This window comes from Alosa sapidissima, chromosome 24 (assembly GCF_018492685.1).
Source record: "Alosa sapidissima isolate fAloSap1 chromosome 24, fAloSap1.pri, whole genome shotgun sequence".
Lineage (NCBI taxonomy): Eukaryota > Metazoa > Chordata > Actinopteri > Clupeiformes > Clupeidae > Alosa > Alosa sapidissima.
The window spans coordinates 28,942,078-28,969,657 of NC_055980.1; the positions used below are offsets into that span (position 1 = coordinate 28,942,078).

Here is a 27,580-nt window from a genome sequence, read left to right on the forward strand (position 1 = left end):
ATCCCCCCCTCTGGTTTTTACACAAATCGCACCCTGGGCCGAGTAGACCTAAATTCTGAGAAATTAAATGGTACGAGAAACGATCTACATAGCACACCAGACCGCAATGTCTTCAAGTGTTGAATGAAGGGAGTTTGCAAAAATTAGTGTATTTTTCAAGTCAATAAACATTCTTAATTTTCAAATGTCTTTGTCAGGGAACATCTGACTTTTAAAAACCATAGGCCTGGTAGTCGCTCAGACAAGGAGTTATAAGATAAAGGCAATACCATTTGTGTCACCTAATGCAGTTCAGTGAATTAGCAAGATACCATCAGAAGGCAACAATCATAAAGCACAGTGCGCGCACGCTCTCTCCCCTGCGCATAAAGCTGTCTGCGTGTTGTAGGCTAGATTTGCGTGAGTTCTTTCTATCTGCTTTACTTTTGTGAGTTGCGACCACCTAGGCTATGTTATAGACGTTCTATGAGGTACCAGTGTTTAGCTGTGTCACAAAACAATAAGCTTTGTCAGACTACTTTTAAAATGATATTCAGGGCTATATTTCAAACATTCGGGGCTGAAGACCCGACAAAGCCTTGCGTTAATTCTTCAGGTGGGAAGTGTCAGGAATTTTCATACGAGAGACGCTCTCATTGGTGGTTAGGATATGAAGTAGGGAATTGACAGCAACATATCCAATCACATTATGAGAGATGCTGAATTTAACATAAACTGCGATGTTTGATTTTAAATTAATGTAAATTTAGCCGGGACTGTAAGCTGTCATACGTGGGTGCTCGATGTTTTCAGTGGGTGCCTGAGAGACGGAGCACCCACGGTATCGGCGCCTATGACAAGCGTATCTCGCGGTTGCATCCATTACAAACAAACATGCAATGTGATCGTCTGGGATTGGGGAGAGCACTAAATGCTCTACTGAATAAGCACGAAGTCAAGCCTTTAAATGAAAAACACTCTTTAATAATTAAAGAAATAAACGCTAATGAAGTAAACTTGTGACCATCAAAAATCGTTTATCGCCTGTAACTCCGTGATAACAGGACGTAACAAGAAGGCATTTGGCTGAGCAACGGAGGTTAATATGCTCTATACTTTGTCCAAATGATGTCTGTCTATCATCGTTGCACTCGGAGAAAACCAGAATGTTTAATTTGTCCTGCGTTTCTTCTACGGCTGCAAACGGGATTCACTCGCAGTTAACCAAATATTTCTTTATTAGGGCAGGGCAGGCATATTTCTGGCTATTAAATTATTTCTAAACCAGTCTGCTAAAGTCTGTAGTGAAGTCTATGTAGGGTTTTCCAGCTCCATTTCTTTTTACGAGACACCCTGCTCACTTGAGACCTCTGCCGGTTGTTGCAGCGTCGTTGCAGCGTCACTGGAAAAATACAAATTAAAGTCGCGTGATGCCACGTGATCCCGCGCGCGGACCGCGAGTGAAGCTGGCCAAGTCGAAGCACTGCCCACTGTATGTCAATCCTAATCCTAATCCTATAACCCCAACCCTAACCCTAACTCTAACCCTAAACCTAACCCTAACTTGTTATGACAAAAAACGAATGTCACTTAACATAACAGAAGCGTTATGTCATAAACGTTTATGACTTGTTTATGACACGTTCATGACAGTGTCATGTCACTCTTATGTCGACACTGTCAAATAAAGTGTAACCCTTTATTCTCTCATGTTATGTAACTCTGTTACTCTCTGTGTTGTCAGGGTGATATGGGAGGTCCTCTCATGTGTAAACAGGGGAGTTCATGGTTCCAGCTCTCAGTGTTCACCATCACCTCCTCTTCATCCAACTCCACCTCTTCATCCAACTCCACCTCTTCATCCAACTCCACCTCTTCATCCAACTCCACCTCATCCAACTCCACCTCATCCAACTCCACCTCTTCATCCAACTCCACCTCATCCAACTCCACCTCATCCAACTCCACCTCATCCAACTCCACCTCCAGAGACCTCGGCCAATCAGATCGCGCCTCAGCCTCAGCGCAGGTCTTTAGCCGGACATCTCGTTTCAGAAGCTTCCTGTCGAGTTTCTCTTTCCCCTCCGTCGCCACGAGCACCAACAGCACCACCACCACCACCACAGCGTCCAGTGGGGGGCGCCACTCCTGCATGGCCCTCTCCCTCCTCTCCCTCCTCCTCCTCGCACTCACCCCTCTGCTGGCCTCCCAGCGCTAGCCCTCAGGTCAAAGGTCACGACTACCCACAATCCACTGCTGCACCTAGCCCTACTACCCACAATCCACTGCTGCACCTAGCCCTACACACCACTTGGTTTAAAACAACAACAACAACAGCTGCAGCAGCAGCGGCAACAACAACACCAATAACAACAGCACCACCAACAACAACAACAACAGCAGCAGCACTGTGTCTTAGTTGTGAGTGTTTGTCTCGTCCCCATGTTGACTTCCCATCTTCGTGTTAGGACAGGTCGCTGGAGTCGATGATTGATTCCTGTATTTATGCCTTAAACTGCATACGTGTTCTACTTCTTCTTTCAAAGCTCTTTTTCCTCTGTCGTGGCTCAGCTGTTTGAAGTGTCATCCCACTGATGGGAGGTCAAAGGTCGTGCTCTAATGAAGGGGGGAGCTACTAGATGAGCCTAAATGAAGTGGGGGGGGGGGGGGTCGGACGCTGTTACTTGCACTTGACTTGTCTGACCAGCAGGCCCAACTGCAGTCTGTAACCATCAACCTGACCAGCAGGCCCAACTGCAGTCTGTGACCATCAACCATCCAAAGCACCAAAGAACCCAATCTGAACATTTACATGCAGCCATGCAGCTATCAGGGATCAGCGCTGTGAAGGAAGCACTGTCAGCTCATTAGGGATCAGCGTTGTGAAGGAAGCACTGTCAGCTCATTGAAGTAACTGGACATGAGTTCTGTACGTGACTGGCCATCTGCACTGCAAGTGACCACAGGTCCTCTGGTTTGATGTTAGCACTTTAAACCAATAGTTGTTATTTATTGCAATGAAAATGTTCAATTTTATGTACAGTTGCAGTTAGTTTTAGATAAAAAATGTCAATTTTTGTCTGTGACGTTGACTGTGCTGTTCTGCATGTAAGTGAGGCAGCCCTTTGAACATGTTAGAAAACACGACGAACACGACAATGTCTGTCTTACCTTTCTTCTTGAACATGTTAGAAAACATGACGAACACGACAATGTCTGTCTTACCTTTCTTCTTGAACATGTTAGAAAACACGACGAACACGACAATGTCTGTCTTACCTTTCTTCTTGTTTACGTAGGAAATTGCAATATTGTTGTTTTGTGTTTCTGTTGAACATATCCCATGATCTCTAATGGTAAGGTGTAATGGTTTTGTGTGTGTGTGTGTTTATTTTAAGCAATTAAAACATATTTTACTGCTCTCCGGTTGTTGTGGTTGTTATTAATAGTACACGGTATGAATGCATACATTAATTATTATGAATGAAATCAGGAATGATATTAGAATAGACCTTTTCTAAAGCAGCCATTTTTACATGAAATATTTGGGCAAGCACAGGTGTTACAAGATGTCTGTCGAATTTAAGTGTGACAGAATCAAAACTTTATTTAATGTCATAAGTAACACCTCGGCCTTGTCAAATATGTCCTGCTTTGTCAAAGTCATCAGCTTCATTCCCTGTACACACGTACCCAAATCATTTCAGATATATTTTTTGGTCCTTCCGTCCACACGACGTTATAGCGCACTCATATTTAACATGCTGTTATAACTCACTCATATTTAACATGATGTTTGTTTTAGCTCACTCATATTTAACACGCTGTTTTAGCTCACTCATATTAAACACACTGTTTGTTTTAGCTCACTCATATTTAACACGCTGTTATAGCTCACTCATATTTAACACACTGTTATAGCTCACTCATATTTAACACGCTGTCTGTTTTAGCTCACTCATATTTAACACACTGTTTTAGCTTACTCATATTTAACATGCTGTTTTAGCTCACTCATATTTAACATGCTGTTATAGCTCACTCATATTTAACACACTGTTTGTTTTAGCTCACTTATATTTAACACACTGTTTTAGCTTACACAGTTACACACAGTTATACATGGTAATATTGTTCATAGTAAATAAGCCTATATTAAAATATGTTTATAAATTGTTTTTAATAATACATTATGCAATAATAATTTGTTAATGAAATACTATTTCCATTATTTAACAGTTGTTAAGGAATTGTCTATGGTTTATAAGATCAGTTAGAATGGGTTTGTTAATGATTATTAAGAAATAAGAAATTATTCTCATCTACATGTATGCATGCCTGTAGGCAAAAAATAATGATTAAACACAAACACGTCTTATGTCTGAGGAAGGGCAGTGTGTATAAGTAGGGGCTGCTAGGTACCTGTCTTATGTCTGAGGAAGGGCAGTGTGTCCTGAAACGTCACATGTGGTGAATAAACTAGTACGGGAACATTCCTCACAGATGTGCTCAGGTACAGGTGAAGTGGGTGTGTCAGCACAGGTGTATTAAAATGCTGGAGCAGCAGCTCTGTAGCACACACACCATGGCATCAACACTAGGAGCTATCAGAGTCCTTACAGCAGTCATTCTACTGGCCAGAGGTAAGACACACACACACACACACACACACACACTATGGCATCGACACCAGGATCTATCAGAGTCATAATTTCTACTGGTCAGTACCATACTGTTGGCGATGGAGTAGTGTGAAGGCTGTTCTTCACAATGTTGCAAAACCAGGGTCAGCCTTATACGTTTCACCGGCAGGGCCAGCGGTCGACATTTTCCGCATTCATGTCTGTGTGCTTCAAAATATATGATTATGTTGGATAACTGTATGCTACTATTAATGACTTAGACTTAAGAGCACCTGGACAGCTTAGTCAATGGCTTAGTTAGTCTATGACCTCCTTCTACAGAGTTAATCAATGACTTCCCTCTACAGAACCAAACAGACACTCACATTCTTATTCAATTGGTAACTTGTTTCCAGCAACTCAGCAAAGTCTCAGGCCCCCATATCAGATAAAGTATGTAGATAGATAGATAGATAGATAGATAGATAGATACTTTATTGATCCCCAAGGTTGTTGCTGAACCATCTTTTGTTCAATCCTGGTCTATATCAATAATGGGTCCCAAAACCAAGGCCTGTAAAATACTTCTGTTCCTATGGCTTCATATTATTTTCAGCCCTGAACATTAACATCGAAGATTAATTTTCATAGGATTAAAACGGTATGTGTTGTAGCTAGTAGGCACTTGAAATCTATGTGAAAGTAGCTCAGTGTATGGGCAATTAGTGTACAATAAGCGTCAATGTTGTGCCATAGATAAATAAATTGAGTCAAAATTATTGTTTTGCCTCAGGGCCAAGAATGAAAACCCACAGGTATACAATGTAACCAAGTAAGTGTATTTAAGTATGAATGAAACATGGTACATCATTGCCACTTTATACACAAAATGACCATAAACTGAACTATTCCCATGTTGATTTTCGTGTTCCTACTAGCTACCTCACATACCACTCCTGTGAAGATTATCAAAAAATGCAATCACACCTTGTTTTATCCTTAATTCCTCAAATATTGGCTCAACATTAATAAAGTACTGTATTTGCAGACAAAATAATGATTGTTGCCATATGGATACAAAACAATAGTTTACAAGACCCTCAATATGACCCGTTTTTGCACTTTTACTCAGGGCCTTATATAAAAGGCACGGTATGCAGTGCAAGCGTTTAATGGTCCAGTCTAACCGAGAACTTCCGGTTCTGTCTTCCACCCTACACAGATTGGGCAGGCGTGTGTGTGTGTGTGTGTGTGTCCCAGTATGTGACCTCCTCCATCAAGAAACCAAAGCCACTGTTCCTGCCACCTGTCAGCAGGGTTTCTCAGGGACAGGTTTCTGATATGGAAAGCAGCAAGACAAGTTTCAGGGAGGAGGCTGGTTCAGGCAAGTTTCTGTCAAGGCCTCAATGGAGTCACAACAAAGAGAAGGGGAAACGAGGTGTGGTAGCATACCAATACCACGATGGTTTATTTACTTAAATTCCAATGCAAAAGGGTCGGACAGTAGGGACAGTCGGGTCAGTAGTCAGTGGTGTTGGTGTGTTGAGGGAGGTGTGATGCGTGTGGTCAGTAGTCAGTGGTGTTGGTGTGTTGAGGGAGGTGTGTGTCAGTAGTCAGTGGTGTTGGTGTGTGCAGGAGCAGGTTGCATGTTCATGTGCGTGTGGACATGTGCAAATCCCAAACAAAGTATACACAGATTTTTTGTAATGAATTTCAACAGCAGTTTTTGCAGAACACCCATATGAACCTTAGTCAAATTTGGGATTTGCTGGCCAAGAGGCCATTGAAGCCCATTTCCAATGTCCAAAAAATCAGGCACGCAAACATAATTGCTAATCAGGCATGAACGTGTATTTCTCTCTCTGTCTCTCTCTCTCTCTCTCTCTCTCTCTCTCACACACACACACACACACACACACACAGGCATAATCAGGCATAAACGTGTATTTCTTTGGAACTGAGTAAACAACTGGGTAACACTTTATAAATAGCAAACTAGTCATTACCTATCCCTTTGGCACAAGTTAATAGTTACACCATAGTTACTGGTGTAAAAAATGCAATGAAGTTGTGTTTGTACAGATGTAAAGTGCATATTGGACATTTGGGAGGGATCATTGAGGGATTGGGGAGGTGGGTTGTGGTTTGGGCTGTGTAGAGATTGTGTGTGAGTGTTGGGGAGGTGGGTTGTGGTTTGGGCTGTGTAGAGATTGTGTGTGAGTGTTGGGGAGGTGGGTTGTGGTTTGGGCTGTGTAGAGATTGTGTGTGAGTGTTGGGGAGGTGGGTTGTGGCTTGGGCTGTGTAGAGATTGTGTGTGAGTGTTGGGGCTTGGGCTGTGTAGAGATTGTGTGTTAGTGTTGGGGAGGTGGGTTGTGGCTTGGGCTGTGTAGAGATTGTGTGTGAGTGTTGGGGCTTGGGCTGTGTAGAGATTGTGTGTTAGTGTTGGGGCTTGGGCTGTGTAGCGATTGTGTGTTAGTGTTGGGGAGGTGGGTTGTGGCTTGGGCTGTGTAGAGATTGTGTGTTAGTGTTGGGGAGGTGGGTTGTGGCTTGGGCTGTGTAGAGATTGTGTGTGAGTGTTGGGGCTTGGGCTGTGTAGAGATTGTGTGTGAGTGTTGGGGCTTGGGCTGTGTAGAGATTGTGTGTGAGTGTTGGGGAGGTGGGTTGTGGCTTGGGCTGTGTAGAGATTGTGTGTGAGTGTTGGGGCTTGGGCTGTGTAGAGATTGTGTGTTAGTGTTGTGGCTTGGGCTGTGTAGAGATTGTGTGTTAGTGTTGGGGTGGTGGGAGGTGGGTTGTGGCATAGGCTGTGTAGAGATTGTGTGTTAGTGTTGGGGAGGTGGGTGTTTGGATTGTGTGAGTGTTGGGGGAGGTGGGTGTTTGGATTGTGTGTGAGTGTTGGGGCTTGGGCTGTGTAGAGATTGTGTGTTAGTGTTGGGGTGGTGGGTTAGGCTGTGTAGAGATTGTGTGTGAGTGTTGGGGAGGTGGGTGTTTGGATTGTGTGAGTGTTGGGGGAGGTGGGTGTTTGGATTGTGTGTGAGTGTTGGGGCTTGGGCTGTGTAGAGATTGTGTGTGAGTGTTGGGGAGGTGGGTTGTGTAGAGATTGTGTGTGAGTGTTGGGGCTTGGGCTGTGTAGAGATTGTGTGTGAGTGTTGGGGGAGGTGGCTGTTTGGATTGTGTGTGAGTGTTGGGGAGGTGGCTGTTTGGATTGTGTGTGAGTGTTGGGGAGGTGGGCTGTGTAGAGATTGTGTGTTAGTGTTGGGGAGGTGGGTGTTTGGATTGTGTGTGAGTGTTGGGGAGGTGGGTGTTTGGATTGTGTGAGTGTTGGGGAGGTGGGTGTTTGGATTGTGTTTGAGTGTTGGGGAGGTGGGCTGTGTAGAGATTGTGTGTGAGTGTTGGGGAGGTGGGTGTTTGGATTGTGTGAGTGTTGGGTTGGTGGGTGTTTGGATTGTGGGGGCAATAAAGACAGAAAACTATTCACTTGTGCCAAATAGATATTTCAGTAACAATTTACAAATATTAAGGGTTAGATAATGACTATAGTTTGCTATTTATTATGGCACCTTATTATAAAGTAATACCTTCTAATCACATTCTTCTTGCCTCAATATGCTCATTTCCAAAATTCAACTTAATGCACACAATGGTTTCGGAGTGCTATTACATTACATTAGAGTAACGGTCATTTCAAACAAAGGCGCAATTTCTTAGTTTCCTCAGAGCGAGATTGGACATCTTCCGAGTGAGGTGTTGCATTAGCCCTAGCATTAGCCCCAGCTAACCTGTTTCCCAGAGTTACAGGGACTCACACCAAGCTTCTCCGCCGACCAATTCGGACGTTATGCGACACACCTGGCCACCACGCACTCTATGCAGAGGCACAGGCGAAACACTTGGCCTTTGGAATGATGCTCATTGAGCTCAATGCTAATCAAACCAGCTAATAGGCTAACTGAAATAAAACCATGCCAATCTCTAGGTATGGTGAAGGGTATGTGATGATGTGGGGCTATTTTAATTCCAAAGGCCAAGGGAACTTTATTAGGGTGCATAGTATCCTGGATCCATGAAATAACTGGCCTTTAAAAATAAAAATCTGCCTCTATGGCAATTTAACATAGGGGTGCCAATGACCCCTGTTTTTTTAAGGAAGAACATTTATTTATTTATTTATTTATTTATTTTACAAAAAAAAAAAAAAAAAAAATGGTGTCCTTAAAGGTTGGATATTGCTTCATTTTTTAAATTAAGGCATTAAGATCAATTTCCAAAAGATGATTTTATACTTTATTCCTCTTTTTAGTCAACTTTAGCATGGGTGCCAACACTTTTGACAATCACTGTAACTGATGACTGATAACATTAAAAGGAATCAAATGTTTAGCGATAATGAAATAATACAATACATAATATCAACAAGCAGGAAGATAATAAAGAGCAGTTCTACTCAAACTACTTGTGCACGTGGGCAGAGGATTGGTCAAATCTAGCAAGTAGGAAAGTCTAGTGGATGGCATGAAAGTGAAACATTCGAAAGGCCAACGGAAGTTAATGTTGCGTTTGGTAGCACAAAGACGCAAACCTGGTGCTCTAAATAGCCATTCTGTTGCCTTTGAAAGGTTCTCTTATTGACGCATTTAACCGCACACCTGCTTTTGCAAGGCGGAAATATTTACAGAAACTGTTATATTGTCCAATTGCTAATTCTGAGTATAGAATGAGCTGATTGGCTGGTTCTGAGTGTAGTATGAGCTGATTGGCTGGTTCTGAGTGTAGTAGGAGCTGATTGGCTGGTTCTGATGTAGTATGAGGATGTTCATGACTGACTCTGATTACTTTGTCTTTCAGGATGCCTCTCACAGCTGGATGGTGAGTTCCACACACACACACACACACACACATATGCACATACACTCATACACACACCACACACACACACATTCCAACACACTCATACACACACACACACACACACACACATTCACACACACACACACACACACACACACATTCCAACACACTCACACACACACACACATATGCACATACACACACTCACACACTCATACACACACCACACACACACACACACACATTCCAACACACTCATACACACACACACACACACTCTCACACACCCCACACACACACACACACACTAATACACACACCACAGACACACCATACACACACACACACTGTGTCTGATTGGTCTCCTTGTGTCCAGTTTGTGGCCAGGCCCCTCTCAACACACGCAACACGCGCATCGTGGGCGGAGAGAACGCACCAGCGGGGGCGTGGCCATGGCAGGCCAGTCTGACAAGTAATGGAAGGCACTTCTGCGGAGGGTCCCTCATCAACAATGACTGGGTTCTGACCGCCGCCCACTGCTTTCCCAGGTGAGAGTGTGAACGCACACACACACACACAAACACACACGCACACACACACACGCACGCGCACATACACGCACACGCACGGGTACACACACGCACGCACACACACATACACACACACACACGCACGCACGCACAGACACACACACGGACACACACACACAAAGACACATACACACACACACACGCTCACACACACACGCACGCACACACACACACACACACACAGACACACACACACACACACACAGACACACACACACACACACACAAACACACACACATGAATACATCAAAAGCTCTCGCACCCTGACACCTAGGGATGTAACGGTATGAAAATTTCATCTCACGGTTAGAGTGACCAAAATTATCACGGTTTTCGGTATTATCGCGGTATTTTTAAAAGTGTGTTCAATATGTTCAGAAAGCACTAATAGGCCTACATAAGCTGAAATAGTTTCAAAAAGTGTGACAGCATTTACTACATTACAAAATATAGGACTTGGAGTTTGCTATTTCTGTTATATGGATCCATTGAGTGAGACCAAAGTAAGTGTTCAAAATAAAACTTGACTAGGATACGGTATTCTCCTGATAACATGAGTGGAATGAATTTAATGTACACAAACATAAAAACACGCAGAGTGGCTACATGATACAGTGCATGTTTTGCGGTGAAGCCAAATCCGAATCACGGGCAAATCCATCAAGTAGATAACAGAATCAGTAGGATACCAGTTTTGTTTCATTGTACCAGGCCTACTGTATGTCAAAAGCAGGCTCGCATGAAGCTGGGAAGGATTAAACACAGGGTTTCCACACCGTGGTAATCAACCGTAATAATCATGATATTTGAAATGAAAACGGTAATTGTTATCGTCAACATTTTTATCACGGTTTACCATTATACCGGTAATCGTTATGTGGTGTCGAATTAAAATTAACTGATCCAAACTCAGAAGAATTGTGACAGAGCAACAGGATACTGCAGAAGGTGGAGCTTTAATCCAATACAGAGCATAGGTTCATGAAGCCAGCTACCAGCATTCTGTCTTTACACAGCTTATATACTGTACCCCTTTTTTAGCAGCATCACTTGTTTTTGTTAACTCAGACTAGAACAGAGCTTCAGTATTCATTACCTCATATGTGCTGAACAGATGCTAAGGCTGACCAGGCCTCTATGCCCTTATATGGGCATGCCTTTGGCTAAACTTCTCCCCTGCTGTTTTACCACATCACCCTCAGACCGTTTTCCCAATGTACAGAACATCTTTTAGTAAACTACAAAATATCCTACCATGAAACTTACATAAAATCCACAACAGTTACATCCCTACTGACACCTGTTCATGTATTGTTTAGTGATGACATTGGAAGTCGCTCTAAGTTTGGGCTGAAGCGTCATAAACGTAAACACAATATTTTAGATGTAGGTGTTTTACAGACACTTGAAAATGGCCATGCATTTGTGAGATGGTTAAAAATAGTGAATAGTGTTTATGTGTATGGTATGAGTTGTTTATGATCTGAGTTGTTTATGTTTATGATATGAGTTGTTTATGATCTGAGTTGTTTACTGGTGGACGCCTATTCCTCTGCAGCACCAGCACCTCTGGCCTGGTCATCTTCCTCGGACGGCAGACTCAGCAGGGCAGCAACGCCAACGAGGTCTCCAGGACCGTCACTAGGGTCATCAGACATCCCAATTACGACGACTCAACCAACAATAACGACATCGCCCTTCTCAAACTGTCCTCCTCCGTCAGCTTCACCAACTACATCCGCCCCGTCTGCCTGGCAGCGGCCAGCAGCACTTTCAACAGGGGCACGGACAGCTGGGTAACCGGCTGGGGCACGATTAGATCAGAAGGTGAGCACACACACACACACATACTCAACACACACACACACTCAACACACACACAAACACACACACACACACACACACACACACTCAACACACACACACTCAACACAGACCCACACACACACACACTTACACACACACACACAACACCGACACACACTCACACACACACTCAACACACACACAACACCGACACACACACACACACACACACACACACACACACTCAACACAGACACTCATTTACACACACACACACACACACACCCTCCACAGGGGCACTGACAGCTGGGTGACTGGCTGGGACACGATTGTATCAGGAGGTGAGCACACACACACACACACACACACACACACACACACACACACACACACACTCAACACACACACACACTCAACTGTGTTGAGTGTAGAAAAGCAAACAAGTGGCCCAGGTCCCGAAAACTATCAGCTCCAGTTCCTGCATTAAAAACAGCCCTTGTGACACACTGTTCATTACCACAATGGACACTTGCTTTAGCATCTCTATTCTTGTCAAATGCAACATATTTATAGTGTCTCTTTGGTGTAAGACACACTTTGATTGGTCGCTGTCTCCCCTAGTGCCCCTCCCCTCACCCCAGACGCTACAGGAAGTGGAGGTGCCCGTCGTGGGAAACAGGAAGTGCTTCTGCAAGTACAGCGTGCAGAACATCGGCATCACAGACAACATGATCTGTGCCGGGAGGGACGAGGGAGGCAAGGACTCCTGTCAGGTGATCATGTGACTATTTACCTGTGTCAGGTGATCATGTGACTGTTTACCTGTGTCAGGTGATCATGTGACTGTTTACCTGTGTCAGGTGATCATGTGACTATTTACACTATTTACCTGTGTCAGGTGATCATGTGAGAGTTTACCTGTATTAGGTGATCATGATCATGTGACTATTTACCTGTATTAGGGGATCATGATCATGTGACTATGAGAGTTTACCTGTATCAGGAGAGCCTGTAACTATTTACCTGTGTCAGGTGATCATATGAGAGTTTACCTGTATTAGGTGATCATGATCATGTGACTATTTACCTGTATTAGGTGATCATATGAGAGTTTACCTGTATTAGGTGATCATGATCATGTGACTATTTACCCGTGCATAGGTGCCAACTCTCACGCATTGGCCGTGAGACACACGCATTTGATTAGTTTCACACACTCACACGCCACACCCCCGATTTCTCACGCTGAAGTGTCAACCCGGTCGGTCAGATGCCTGAAAAATGAGTTTAGCCTATCTATTAGGGGTTTGCACGGCGTGTCATCAGATCTGGACGTCGCCATATTGGAGATACTCGCTTCATTAGAAAGCATTAGGCACTGAAGTAAATCCCTAACATCGTCAAGGAAAATGGTTAATTTTTGCCATGTTTTAGGTTGTACCAATAGGTCAGACTGAGAAAAACATCTGGTGTAGGTATCGACTTCCAAAAGTTATTAAAAAACCAGGGTGAAAGGAGAATAATGCCAGAAGTTATCAGAGGAAGGGGGGCGCTTGTGGTTGAACTTGGTACTTCGTCTTCCTCACCCAACTCATATGGATCTGCGCTGCCAATAATCCGTCATTTCTCGAAATATCGCGCATTTTCTTGTGGTCCAAGTCCTGCCCTATATGCCTTTGCATCTTACACGCATTTTGATGAGCTTTTCTGTTGTTTAGACACGGCTACAATCACGTAAGATATCCAAAGTGCATAATACTCCAATGTACTTCATTCACTGAGTATCGCCAATATGGCCGCGCGTGCTGGGTTGCCATGGTTACCGGCCAGAACGTGACGTCCGTGCAAACCCCTGATAGATCTACCTGCTGAGCCACGGTTATGCTTTCAGAGACGGTGAGAGGGTTCAAGAGCACCCCCTGTCTGTGGAATTTTATACATTTTCTCTCATTTGCGATGCTACTTCAGAAGCCGTCCCAGGCGCATTCCCCCCACATTTCCCCGGCTTCAGGTATGCTTTGAGTGTTATTGAGTATTTTTCACGCTGAAGTGTCAACCTGGTAGGTCAAATACCTGGCAGATGAGGTTCAACTAAACTAAACCTATACATATGATATCACACATCAGGTGAACGTGCGGAATCTAAGCTATTATTAGCGCCAAGTTGCTGTGATATATGGTTCGCGAGAAAATTAACATTGAACCGGCGTGCAATTTAGGCTAATCATATTTGCATTTTGCACACAGTGCACACCCATTACTCTCGGTTTAATATTTCACTAACCCTTCACACAACACGTGGCAAACTCAATATCACAATAAACAGCAAACCGTACCGAATACGAGAATATAAAACATGCCTTTGTGCAATTAGTGGTTCCTAAGTAATCCGGTTTTGAAATTGCAACACATTTCTACATAGCCTCATTGGGGCGAAATGTATTGTATGTATTGTATATGTATTCTAATGTAAACTATTTGTCAGTAGGCCTACATACATTTTTGTAAATTGCTCAGCCATAGATTATCCCACTATCATGGTTCTTATATTGTCAGGTTCCAGCCAATCCCATTACAGATAAATGAATATATTTATATTGGCATGCTTCCTAGTGACATTAATGCAAAAATATGAAGAAAATCAAATAACGAGACACAAATATTGATATAAAGCCTGACATAAGCCATATGCAAACATTCACATCATGCAGATATGGGTACATCCTGAAAAAGGAATAGCATGTAGGCTATAGGCTATGGCCATTACCATTACCATATGTTCGCATACAAGGCATTTCAGGCCACAGATATAACCTAGGGGACACAATGAAAATAAATTAAAACTCCCCTGTGTGTTAATGTCAACACTTATTTCTTTGCATTGATGTGCGACTATAGAGTTGATGAACTCCAGTGACATGCAAATTCCTTGCTGCAGACATTGCAGAGGACTTTATTTTCAACACTTTATTTTTTATCAACACCATCAGGCCGTTTTTTAAAAGTAAATGTTCCAATCAATGATCCAGGCAGCACGTTTTCTTCTCTCTCTTTCATTTTACAGTCTAATTTTTACTGACTTGAACGGCTCGGGGTCAAAGGTCATATGGAATCGATTAATCTGCACTAATTTTTTTAATCAGTTATTTTTTCTCAAATTAATGAATCGAAATTAATCAGTTATTTTGACAGCCCTACTTTATTTTGTTATATAAAAGTATCTAAATAACCTGTTAAAATGTACCAGAATTCAGGAATGTACCAGAATTCAGGAATTGCATCTAGTCCAAAAAAATTTTTCTGGAGGAGGACCCCCATACCCCCCCTCTGAACTGTCCCACCCACTTTCACAATGCCTCCGACGCCCATGGTCCTAGTAGTAGGCTAGATCCCTTTGATACCAATGTTCATTTAACTCTGGGACCCTGGTCCCAGGGATGGATTACTGCACAGGCCTTCCGGGCCCAGACCCAGGGGACCAAGGTGTCAGGGGGCCCTGCAGCCCAAGCCTTTGCATGGAATCATTGCCTCAATATCAACACATCAGGATGTAGGCTATGAATCTGATTGAATTTAGTATTGGCCATCCCCAAAATGCTAGCCTGACGAGCCAGACCCACATTAAAACGTTCGCAGTGCTCAGTCCGAGGGGCGGGATAATCGGTTGTCTTTCAAATTCCTTCTGCACGCAATAGGACAGCACTGAGTCCCATGCGTTTTCCCACCAGCGGAGCTAGTTGGCTTGTTCAAACTTTTGCCATCTCAAAACAAGCATAACTCGTGTCACACTGTTGGCCAACAGCAATATCCATCTTCTTTGTTTTCAAGTAGCAGGGAATTCAAGCCAAACCGTTGCAACTCTGTCATCAATCATTATGTTAAGCCCGCCTAACGACTCTATAGACGATTTGATTGACCTGATAGAAGTTTAATTTTTTGAGCTCACAAGCCAACGGAGAGTTGCTAGACTAGCCCTGGAAGCAAATGTAATTTGCTGCCGCTAGGGTGTGTCTAGATTTCTAAGCTACCAAAATGCACCAGAATACAGGAAATCACATCAAACAAATGAAAAAAATTCTGGGGGAGGACCCCTAAACCACCCTTCCACATATGCGACAATTAGTGGAGAGCCCTTAATACATGTGGGCCCAGGGGCCCGAAAGTTCATAATCCATCCATGCCTGGTCCCTACACCTGAGAACCACTGATGTTTTTTTTACTGTACGGTATAATGCTGAATGAGCCAAACAAACATTTCCGCAGCAAAATTTTGGTTGGCCCCACCAAATCTCACTCCAAGGTTTTTTGAAAAGTTGGCAGCCCTGATCATGTGACTATTTACCTGTGTCAGGTGATCATGTGACTATTTACCTGTATTAGGTGATCATGTGACTGTTTATCTGTATTAGGAGATGTGAGAGTTTAAGGGCCTTTCCAAAACCAGTCTCTACCCGCTCCTTATGGAGTGCGCTGGAGACTAAATGGAGTTCCCTTTATTAGAATGTAGGTAGGGTGTTAGAACATAGGGTGTTAGAACATAGGGTGTTAGAACATAGGGTATTAGAACGTAGGGTATTAGAACGTAGACGGCATGCACTCTCTCTAGCAGAACAGGTTGTGACAGAACCATGGATTTGACATATTCATGTAGAACTAATATTTCTATGAAGCATTCTCCATGACGTGTGGCATTAATTGACACACACCCTCAACAAGTCATCATCGGTGTTCACTTGGACTTGGAGGGTTTATGACACGCTACCACTTTACAGTAATTGCTTTCGGATGACCCTTACTATCTACACGTGCAAGCAGAGGGCAAGTGGGTAGGAAAGGGCTCACCTGTGTCAGGTGATCATGTGAGAGTTTACCTGTGTCAGGTGATCATGTGAGAGTTTACCTGTGTCAGGTGATCATGTGACTATTTACGTACCTGTATCAGGTTAGTTTACCTGTGTCAGGTGAGCCCGTAACTATTTAGCTGTGTCAGATGATCATGTGAGAGTTTGTCTGTGTCAGGTGATCATGTGAGAGTTTGTCAGGTGATCATGTGAGAGTTTACCTGTGTCAAGTGATCATGTGAGAGTTTACCTGTGTCAGAGGATCATGTGAGAGTTTACCTGTGTCAGGTGATCATGCGAGAGTTTACCTGTGTCAGAGGATCATGTGACTATTTACGTACTGTATCAGGTTAGTTGACCTGTGTCAGGTGAGCCAGTAACTATTTAGCTGTGTCCGATGATAATGTGAGAGTTTCTCTGTGTTAAGTGAGCCCTTAAATACTACTACTGAATACTGAATGTAAATGGGATAGTTCTTTTATTTTTTTAATGAATTTACACAACACTCCAAACATCTGCTTTTTTGTGGAGTGCTGTGTGTCGGTTGATGAGGAAAAATCCATTTTCAGATGATGATGTCTGTGAGTTTACCTGTGTCAGGTGAGCCTGTAACTGGGTTTTTGGCATTATGGGATGGTAACACTAGTCCGTTCTGACCCGTTTCCCAGGGAGACTCTGGTGGTCCGATGGTGAGTAAGCAGAATAACAGGTGGGTCCAGTCCGGCGTCGTGAGCTTCGGTATCGGCTGTGCTCTGGCAGAATTCCCGGGGGTGTACGCACGCGTCTCCCAGTACGAGAGCTGGATCAAGACTCAGATCACCAGTAACCAGCCGGGCTTCGTCACGTTCACCTCCAGTGGGACTGACTCAGACCTTACTACCACCTGTGCTGGTCTGCCTGCCATCACCACCACCACCATTGCAACCACCACAGTGGCCCGTAAGTAACACCACCACCCCAACACACCATCACCCCAACACACCACCACCCCAACACATAACAACCCCAACACACCAACACCCCAACACATAACAACCCCAACACACCACCACACCATCACCCCATCACACCACCACCCTAACACATAAAAATCTACACACCATCACCCCAACACACCATCACCCCACCACACCATCACCCCAACACACCACCACCCCAACACATAACAACCCCAACACACCAACACCCCAACACATAACAACCCCAACACACCACCACCCCAACACACCACCACACCATCACCCCATCACACCACCACCCTAACACATAAAAATCTACACACCATCACCCCAACACACCATCACCCCAACACCCCACCACCCTAACACATAACAACCCCAACACACCAACACCCCAACCATACCTGTCAACATTTAGCTTTCCAAAAACGGGAGATTTTTTTTTTTGGGGGGGGGGTCAGTGTTTATACCGGATCTGTGTTTGCATATTTAATACGTTTCATACACGTGTTTTAACTTAATTTTAACTTAATTTCGGTCGTTGCTTTTACCTTACCATTACCTTACGCATGCCAGTATCCACCAGCTGCCTGCCTGCAGCCTACTTCCAAAACTCCAAAGCTGCTTGCTGTCAGATTTGGTTCCGAGGGAACAAGTTCAGTGTATCAACAACACTCAATAACAGTTTATGTGATGTGTTAATCAATTAAATTCCCAACAATTTCACAACAGCTAGTTCTGGAGTAGGCCATTCATCTAACCCGCTTGCTTACGACGAGACTCAGGCTGCGCAGTTGGCACCCGCTTCCTTATTTGGGTTTTGGGTTGCCATATTTTAGCCTATGACAAAACGGTTGAAATTTAAACTAAGTGATCGTGTATGTGTAGGGTGTATTTCATACACAATCTGGCAACCTCAATGCATCAATGATTTTAAAATGAAGTTTGATGGCCATGCAAATTACGGGAGTTTTCCGGGAGAAATAACAAAACGGGAGGGTGCTGGGAGATGACCTTGAAATACGGGAGAAACCCGGGAAAAACAGGAGTGTTGACAGGTATGACCCCAACACACCAACACACCATCACCCCAACACATAACAACCCCAACACACCACCACCCCAACACACCATCACCCCAACACAAACAACCCCAACACACCATCACCCCAACACATAACAACCCCAACATATAACAACCCTAACACATAACAACCCCAACACACCATCACCCCAACACACCATCACCCCAACACACCAACACACCATCACCCCAACACACCACCACCCTTACACATAACAACCCCAACACACCACCACCCCAACACACCATCACCCCAACACACCATCACCCCAACACATAACAACCCCAACACACCACCACCCCAACACACCATCACCCCAACACATAACAACCCCAACACACCATCACCCCAACACATAACAACCCCAACATATAACAACCCTAACACATAACAACCCCAACATATAACAACCCCAACACACCACCACCCTAACACATAACAACCCCAACACACCAACACACCACCACTCCATCACCCTAACACATAACAACCCCAACACACCAACACACCACCACTCCAACACACCATCACCCCAACACACCATCACACCAACACACCACCACTCCAACACATAACAACCCCAACACCCCATCACCCTGTACGTGGGGTCTGAGATATCTGGTCAGATATTGTAAAGTGGGAGGATGGTCTGCTGCCTCAGTATAACTAATGTTAATGATGCTTCTCCTTTCCTCCCTTCTCTCTCCCTTTCTCTTCGTCTCTTTCTCTCTATCTCCCTTTCCTTTTCTCTCTCTCATCCTCATCTTTCCTCTTTTCATTTTCTGTGTGTGTACGTGTGTGTGTGTGTGTGTGTTTCTGCTGTGTGTGTGTGTGTGTGTGTGTGTGTGTGTGTGTGTGTGTGTCCCATCTGTGTGTTTGATTATACCTGCCCCCCTAGCGGTGGTATGTGGACGGGCGGCTCTGAACTCGCGTCTGATTGGTGGATCGGACGTGGTGGCGGGGGTGTGGCCCTGGATGGCCAGTCTGCACAGTACGGAACGCGGTGCCCACGTGTGCGGAGGAACTCTGGTTGGTGAGGACCTCGTCCTCACATCAGCCAACTGCTTCTCTAGGTAGGAGTACACACACACACACTTACACTATAGACATATACGCACACACACACATATACACACACACAAACAAACCCACAAACACACTTAGTCCCAAACACCCACATATTCTTGAGGAAAAATTGGAGTTACATGGAAGCCATTAGGGTCAGAACTCCCATAAACAGGGGTCTGAACTCCCTTAGGAATCAGAACTCTCATAAGGAATCAGAACTCCCATAAGGAATCAGAACTCTCATAAGGAATAAGAACTCCCATAAACAGGAGTCTGAACTCCCTTAAAGGAGCGATTTGTAGGATCGTTACCGAACGTTCTGTAGGCCAAAATCAAAACACTGGTGAACGTTCTCAAGACTACCAGACGCAAGCCTCTTCTGGGTTGCCAGATGTAATGAAGACTTAGCTAATAACGTTAGTTGACCTGCAGCTGCTTTAACGTTTCTCCAACTATGACCCAGCTACACATTACGGAAACAGTGAAAACAAAAAATACCTCTCTAACCAACGTAACATATTTAGCTGAAGTTAGCGATGCAGATGAAGTTTAGCCTAGGCTACCTGTCGTGGAGAAATATGGCCAGCTCTGCGTCAGACTTGATATTCTTCATTTGACGAAGACGTCGCAATTTTGGAAATTTGGCTGGCTCTCGTAGGCTAGGCCTACTCGTTCATGACTACAACTGACAGCTGTTGACAGTTGGGTTTCGCTGGCAACCCAAATAGGAGAACACGCCAGCCCATTATTAATACGCTATTCTAGAATTAAATCATTCAAAACATAAACAAAAATAACGAACATAAAAAGAGATTCCACCCTGTAACTAATTTTTTCACAGATTTTACAGGGTTTTACGGGTTACAGTAATGTTGTCAAATAAGCCATTACTTCAATTCATCGTGTTTCTTTACTCTCTGACGACATATGGTGATAATTTTTGAAATGGTTGCAATTTATTTTCCATTATTTCCTACATACTGGTCCTTATAAGGAATCTGAACTCTTATAAGGAATCAGAACTCCCATAAACAGGGGTCTACACCATTGCTGCTTAAGTTACACGATAGTTAGTAGCTACTAAATCAAAATATTGTTGCATAGACAATTTTACCCCTTTATGTCTGACACCGTTAGTGTTAATGTTAGAGTTGCTGAAACCCCTTTACTGTATGTCTGACACCGTTAGTGTTAGTGTTAGTGTTGCTGAAACCCCTTTACTGTATGTCTGACATCGTTAGTGTCAGTGTTGCTGAAACCCCTTTATCTCTGACACCGTTAGTGTTAGTGTTGCTGAAACCTCTTTATGTCTTACCTCCTCTGTTTTTACTTTGCTGTATGGAATAAAATCACATTTTATTTTTATAACAGTATAATAATGGTCTTTGTGTTTTGGAAATATTTCAGCCACCGCTATAGGCCTACCGCAGTAGTAGATTGTTGTTAGATACTGTAACGGTAACATTAACTCTATATTGCTAATATGGCTAAAGAAATATGTGAGAACAAATCAACAGTAATGACAGCTAAGCTTTGCACTCCATTGGGAGGTAGATGTTTGATATTTGAACTTACGAATATTTGAACTTACGAATATTTGAACTGGCTGCTGAACTCCCATAAAATCTGAACTGAATCTGAACTTCGCTAAAGAGGAATTTGAACTGATGAGTCAGAGTTAAAGTAATATTGATGAATCTAATCTAATCTGAAATAATATGTATGTGATTATGATTGAATCTAATCTAATCTCAAATAATATTTATGTGATTATGACTGTGACACAGTGTAGTATGATTAAGTTTGTCTTTAACTCCTCCCCCAGTTCTCCTTCAGCATCCAATTGGACGGTGTTTCTGGGCCGCCAGAGACAGAACGGCTCCAACCCCAATGAGGTGTCAGTGGGCGTGGCCAACATCACTCTGAGCACCCTATCAGGCGATAACGTAGCCATGCTGCAGTTAACCAGGAAGCCCACCCTCTCCAACTTCATCCAGCCAATCTGTGTGGAGGAGGGCGGGGCCACTATCGCCACGGGAACCACCTGCTGGGTTGCAGGCTGGGGCAACACCACAGGTTAGTGTGTGTGTGTGTGTGTGTGTGTGTGAGAGAGAGAGTGTGTGTGTGTGTGTGTGAGAGAGAGAGAACAAGAGTATGTCTGTGAGTGTCTGTGTGTGAGAGAGAGTGTGTGTGTGTGTGAGAGAGAACAAGAGTATGTGTGTGTGTGTGAGAGAGAACAAGAGTATGTGTGTGTGTGTCAGTGTGAGTGTGTGTGAGAGAACAAGAGTGTGTGTGTGTGTGTGACTGAATGTGTTGAGAAGTCAAAGTCGAGACAATTGGACAATGTATGCATTTATCTCTACCTCTCTTTGACTTTACCATATATCTCTCCCCTCTCTCTCTTCCTCATCCCTCTCTCTTTCTCTCCCTCTCTCCCTTCCTCATCCCTCTCTTTCTTTCTCTCCCTCTCTCTTCCTCATCCCTCTCTCTCTCTCTCTCCCCCTTTCCAGGTGAGCAGCCTCTTAAGGAAGTGCAGACATCAGTGGTTGCCTGTGGCAACGCATCCTCCTCTGCTGATGACATCTGCACCAACACTGTTCAGATAGAACAGGTGAGGAAACAAATAGCTAACACCTCTCTTCCTCTCACTTTTTCTTTCTCTCACTCTCTCTATTTCTCTCTCTCCCTCTCAACAATCTTCAGATAGAACAGGTAAAGAGATGCTTCTCTTCCTTCCTCTCTTTCTCTCTGTCTATCTCTCTCTTCCTCTCTAGACTCCATCTCTCGTCCTCATCCCTGTGTGTGTGAGTGCACTGTGTGCTGGATTTAGTCTTTATTCTTTCATGTTGTGTCACTCTGTTACTCTCTCTGTTGTCAGGGTGATATGGGAGGTCCTCTCATGTGTAAACAGGGGAGTTCATGGTTCCAGCTTTCAGTGGTCACCATCACCTCCTCTTCATCCAACTCCACCTCATCCAACTCCACCTCCTCGTCCAACTCCACCTCCAGAGACCTCGGCCAATCAGATCGCGCCTCAGTGCAGGTGTTTAGCCGGACATCTCGTTTCAGAAGCTTCCTGTCGAGTTTCTCCTTCCCCTCGACCACCACAGCGTCCAGTGGGGGGCGCCACTCCTGCATGGCCCTCTCCCTCCTCTCCCTCCTCCTCCTCGCACTCACCCCTCTGCTGGCCTCCCAGCACTAGCCTTCAGGTCAAAGGTCAAGAATACCCACAACCCACTGCTGCACCTAGACCTACACACCACTTGGTTTAAAACAACAACAACATTTACATGCAGGCCATGCTGCTATCAGGGATCAACGTTGTGAAGGAAGCACTGTCAGCTCATTGAAGTAACTGGACATGAGCTTTGTACGTGACTGGCTATCTGCACTACAAGTGACCGCAGGTCCTCTGGTTTGATGTTAGCACTTTAAACCAATAGTTGTTATTTATTGCAATGAAAATGTTCAATTTTATGTGGCAGTTTTAGATGAAAAGTCCATTTTTGTCTGTGACGTTGACTGTGACTGTGATGTTTTGTATGTAAGCGAGGCAGCCCTTTAACTAGTTAGTTAGTTTATTAGTTAGTTAGTTAGTTTATTAGTTGCAGCCCTTTGCTATAGTTAGTTAGTTAGTTTATTGGATGCAGCCCTTTGCTATAGTTAGTTAGTTTATTAGTTAGTTTATTAGTTGCGGCCCTTTACTATAGTTAGTTAGCTCGTTTATTAGTTGTCCCCTTAGGGAAATTCTTTTCCACATTTTCCTATTTCAGACATATTTCAGACACCTCAGACATTTGACACAGACATGTTCATACATCATTGGGGTTCATGGGGAACATACAATATTGCACTGCACACATTATCTGTGGGGCTTTGTCTCGTTGAGTATTGGGATGGCTGAGGGGATTAGGCTTCTGCTGAAGTAGCCTTTATTGCATCTTACGCTTCTAAGTATATATACTCTTTTGATCCTGTGAGGGAAATTCCATACCTCCTGCCAGAGGGTAGGGGTGAGAAGTAACGGTTTAGTGGGTGAGTAATGTCCAGGGATATTACATGAGCGATACGTGTAATGGCCCTGGTGTTTAGTTCTTGTAAATTCGGGGTGTGGAGACCTATTGTTTTGGTGGCAGTATTGGTTATCTGGGTGAGTTTGTTATGCTTTTTTACAGTAAGCATGTTGAAGAAGCAGGTGGAACAGTATGACAGGATGGGTTGGACAATGCTGGTATACAATATAACAGGATGGGTTGGACAATGCTGTTATACAATATAACAGAATGGGTTGGACAATGCTGGTATACAGTAGTAGGAGTAGATGGGGGCAACATGAAGTCCTTTTAGTTTGCGCACTGCTGACAGTCTCTGGTTTCCTTTTTTTGGATGTTGTGTGATGTTCAAAGGTGAGGTTATTGTCAATTGTGAGTCCAAGGTATTTGAAATGGTCTACGATATCTACTGTTTCCTTGTTAATGATGATGGGGTGGTGGGATTGTGCATTTCCAAAAAACATTTCTTTTGTTTTTCTGATGTTGAGTTTGAGATAGTTATCTCCACACCATTGAGTATCTACACTTGCACGAGACTGCATGGTCAGGTTCCTTCCTTTCTTCTTGTTTACGTAGCAAATTATTGTTGTTTTGTGTTGCTGTTAAACATATCCCATGATGTATATACATCATACATATCTAATAGTAAGGGCTAATGGTTTATACTTGATAGAAAACACAACGATACATGGGTTTACATGGATACGTTTGGCTCAATCGGAATATAAATGACACATATTAACACCTCGATCAGAATATAAATGACATATTAACACCTTGATCGGAATATAAATGACACATATAAACACCTTGATCGGAATAAAACTGCTGATCCGATTAGAATTTTAATCAGAATGAAAGAGGTGGTGTACTCCGTTTTTATTCCGATTGAACAGCCGTGTATACGGCCAATCAGATTGAACAGCCATACGGCCAATCAGATGGCCCGCTGTATCTTCTCCAGCCAAAGCAAAGCAGCGACGGCTATTCCTATCAAACGTTCTAGAGCGCTTGAGAGCACCTGATCATAATCTAACGTACCCCATGTAAAAGGATGACACCAAATTTTATTTGGAAGAGTTTGGATCAGAATGACAAAAAAACTGATCGGAACAACAAAAAAAATGATCGTAACGACAAAAAACCCTATCGTCTCTCTTCTTAAGCCACAGCACAGGACTGCAGGGTCAGGTCCACCAGCAAAATAGTGTTGTTGTGTGTTTCTGTTGAACATATCCCATGATATCATAAACACTTACATCATACATATCTACTGGTAATGGTTTTGTGATTTTATTTAAAAAGCAATTAAACATATTTTACTGCTCTCTGGCTGTTGTGGTTATTATAATAGACAGGGCAAAACCTACTGATTAACGATCAGATTAAGGTCACTACCAAACTTTTCTCAGTTGATCCTATAGTACCTTTTCACATAGAATCTATTTTTACTAGGGACATTTTTGTTAATGAGATAATTTGCAAATTTGAATAAATGATCAGATATAAATATATCTCAGACATGTATTGATCATTTGACTCTAGACAGAGCCATGTCTTCTGGCCTCAACATATTCAAATGTTATCAAATAATTATGCAAATTTATGTTTTTTTTATGTAATATTGCAAATTGGAATAATCTAAATGTTTTTGTCTTGAATGAGTTTCTCTCTATAAGAACATCATATCAAGGAGAATATTGATATTCTTTCACCAGATTAATCTAGTAGTATTCGGTGCATTATTTTGTGAAAGTTGTGCATTATTTTGTGAAAATTGTATTTTCATGCAATTTCATGTAGTGTTGCACGGTGCACCGATACTACAAAAGTATTGCAATACCCTGAAATTAAAAATGTCACGATACCTAATTTTATTAGTATCAATACTTTTAATAATGACCGTGTTCTTTTGAAGTAACATGCTTGTGCATAAGGCAAGCTTCTTGCGCCTCCTCCCCTAGCATGTGGCTGTGCGTCTTTTCTCCTCACACACACATATGCACAGTTGTCGTGCCATGAACAGCGAGACATGGCTGCTAGTTCAAGTGATGCTATGGTTACACATAATAATAGGCTAATATCAATGCCATGCCATGCTGTTATGGAAGGAAAGATTGAACTAAGCTCATATCATAACATGCTTTACAGTGGGTACTATGAACGGCTGATCATTTTAGCAGCTGGTCAGAGATTCCTAACATTACTTTCTTCGCCTAAATTTTACAAACTGACGATAAACAGCATCAATAGTCAGGAAACAATGTCTGTGGGTCTACCTTTGCTGTAAATACATTTCTGCTAGCTTACGTAAGCTAATTTAGTTAGCTCTCTATGTAGGGAGGGAGGCAGTAGGCAGCTGTCTCCGGTTTGGAACACACCCAATGTCTGTGGGTCTGTGGGTCTACCGTTGCTGTAAATACATTTCTGCATTTTTTGACATTTGCAGGTGTTGCTACTACCACAGTGGAAAGTGTGGAAATCAATAAAGTATCTATCTGCTATAAAGTATCTATCTGCTATAAAGTATCTATCTGCTAGACCGGAGGGGATCAATAAAGTACCTATCTGCTAGGCCGGAGGGGATCAATAAAGTATCTATCTGCTAGGCCGGTGTTACGTGGCAACTGGCACCCATGTTAACTGGCTGCGTTGGTGACGTTTCTTCGACAGATTTGTCACTCCTAGCGTTCATGGGCTTCAGAAAAACCTTTTTCGAGTGAAAACATCATTCCGCATCATTCACGTCACGTAATGTGTGAGTCAGAGGTCAGAAACTGGGGCTAGATTTTGCTAACAGAGTTGCCCAGTTAGAGGCACGTTGTAGTTCGTTTGTAGTCCATGTGGCCTTTCATGTCCAACAGTTTTAATGTGAACTTGGGAATTTGCCGTTTTTGTCACTTGAAAGCTGCATATCTTTCTTTCACAAGCGTCTTACACTATATGTTAAGCAGTTGTTTATTTACAATAGTGCAGTAAGGTATTGCGTAGGAGGTCGCGCTAGTTTGTATAGATTTTAACCAAGGACCAAACAAAACACATCAGAGAGGTATCTCACCCTCCCTTCACCTTCACTATTCCCAGAGAAACTCCACGCTGCGTTTTGTATTAGTTTGCGGGACAGGCTGCTCACTTTGTGTCCCGTTTTCGGGGGTATTCCAAGTACGTGGTTTAGTGACTAAACTTGGGTAATTTAACTCAGAGTAAGTGGTAAATCTCCTACAACAAGAGCCCTATGACATTGTTTTGTTAGGATAATGAAGCCATACAGCTCTTCTACTAGGAGGTTTACCACCTACTACTGTATGAGCTAACTTACCCAGGTTTGTCACTAAACCACGTACTTGGAACAACCCCCTGGGCTGCCTACATAGACCTGTTTTTTTTTTAACAGTGTAATCACGGAATGGGCAGCTAGCAGTGGTGAGGAGCAGGGTTGTGCACAATTCGAATTGCAATTCTGCTTCCTGTTTGCTACCTCAATTGAAATGCAAGTGAAATTCAAGAATTGAATTGGAATTTAAGAGCCAGTTTCAATTCAATTCTGGAATTTTGCACAAGCCTGGTGAGGAGATGATTGCTGAATGTGACAAAAGATGTTAAGGGCTTGAAATCGCATAAAATTCCTTACTGTACCTTAAGGCATGAACCTCACTACAAACAAGAAAATCAAAAAAGAAGTGGATAACAAAGTCCATCAGTCCTTCCATAAGAGGACTTGAATCCTCTTGA

The 27,580-nt window shown here is 43.3% G+C and overlaps 1 protein-coding gene and 1 long non-coding RNA gene across 2 annotated transcripts in view; one reads left to right on the forward strand and one right to left on the reverse strand.

Annotated features, from left to right (window-relative positions):
* The window catches only part of LOC121699546 (transmembrane protease serine 9-like), a 77,765-nt gene extending 52,590 nt beyond the window's left edge, over positions 1 to 25,175 (forward strand). Inside the window, exons 15-20 of the mRNA XM_042081773.1 lie at positions 1,724 to 2,104; positions 17,584 to 17,623; positions 19,627 to 19,801; positions 21,622 to 21,872; positions 22,307 to 22,407; positions 22,675 to 25,175. Of these exons, the coding sequence (XP_041937707.1) occupies positions 1,724 to 2,104; positions 17,584 to 17,623; positions 19,627 to 19,801; positions 21,622 to 21,872; positions 22,307 to 22,407; positions 22,675 to 22,998 (1,272 nt within the window). The 3' untranslated portion in view covers positions 22,999 to 25,175. The remainder of the gene's footprint in view (positions 1 to 1,723; positions 2,105 to 17,583; positions 17,624 to 19,626; positions 19,802 to 21,621; positions 21,873 to 22,306; positions 22,408 to 22,674) is intronic.
* Positions 3,016 to 3,361, reverse strand: LOC121699570. The gene is made up of 2 exons (XR_006026982.1): positions 3,259 to 3,361; positions 3,016 to 3,150 (listed from the first exon to the last, which is right to left on the reverse strand). It is a non-coding gene; the product is annotated as an uncharacterized LOC121699570 (long non-coding RNA).
* Positions 25,176 to 27,580: the final 2,405 nt, after the last annotated feature.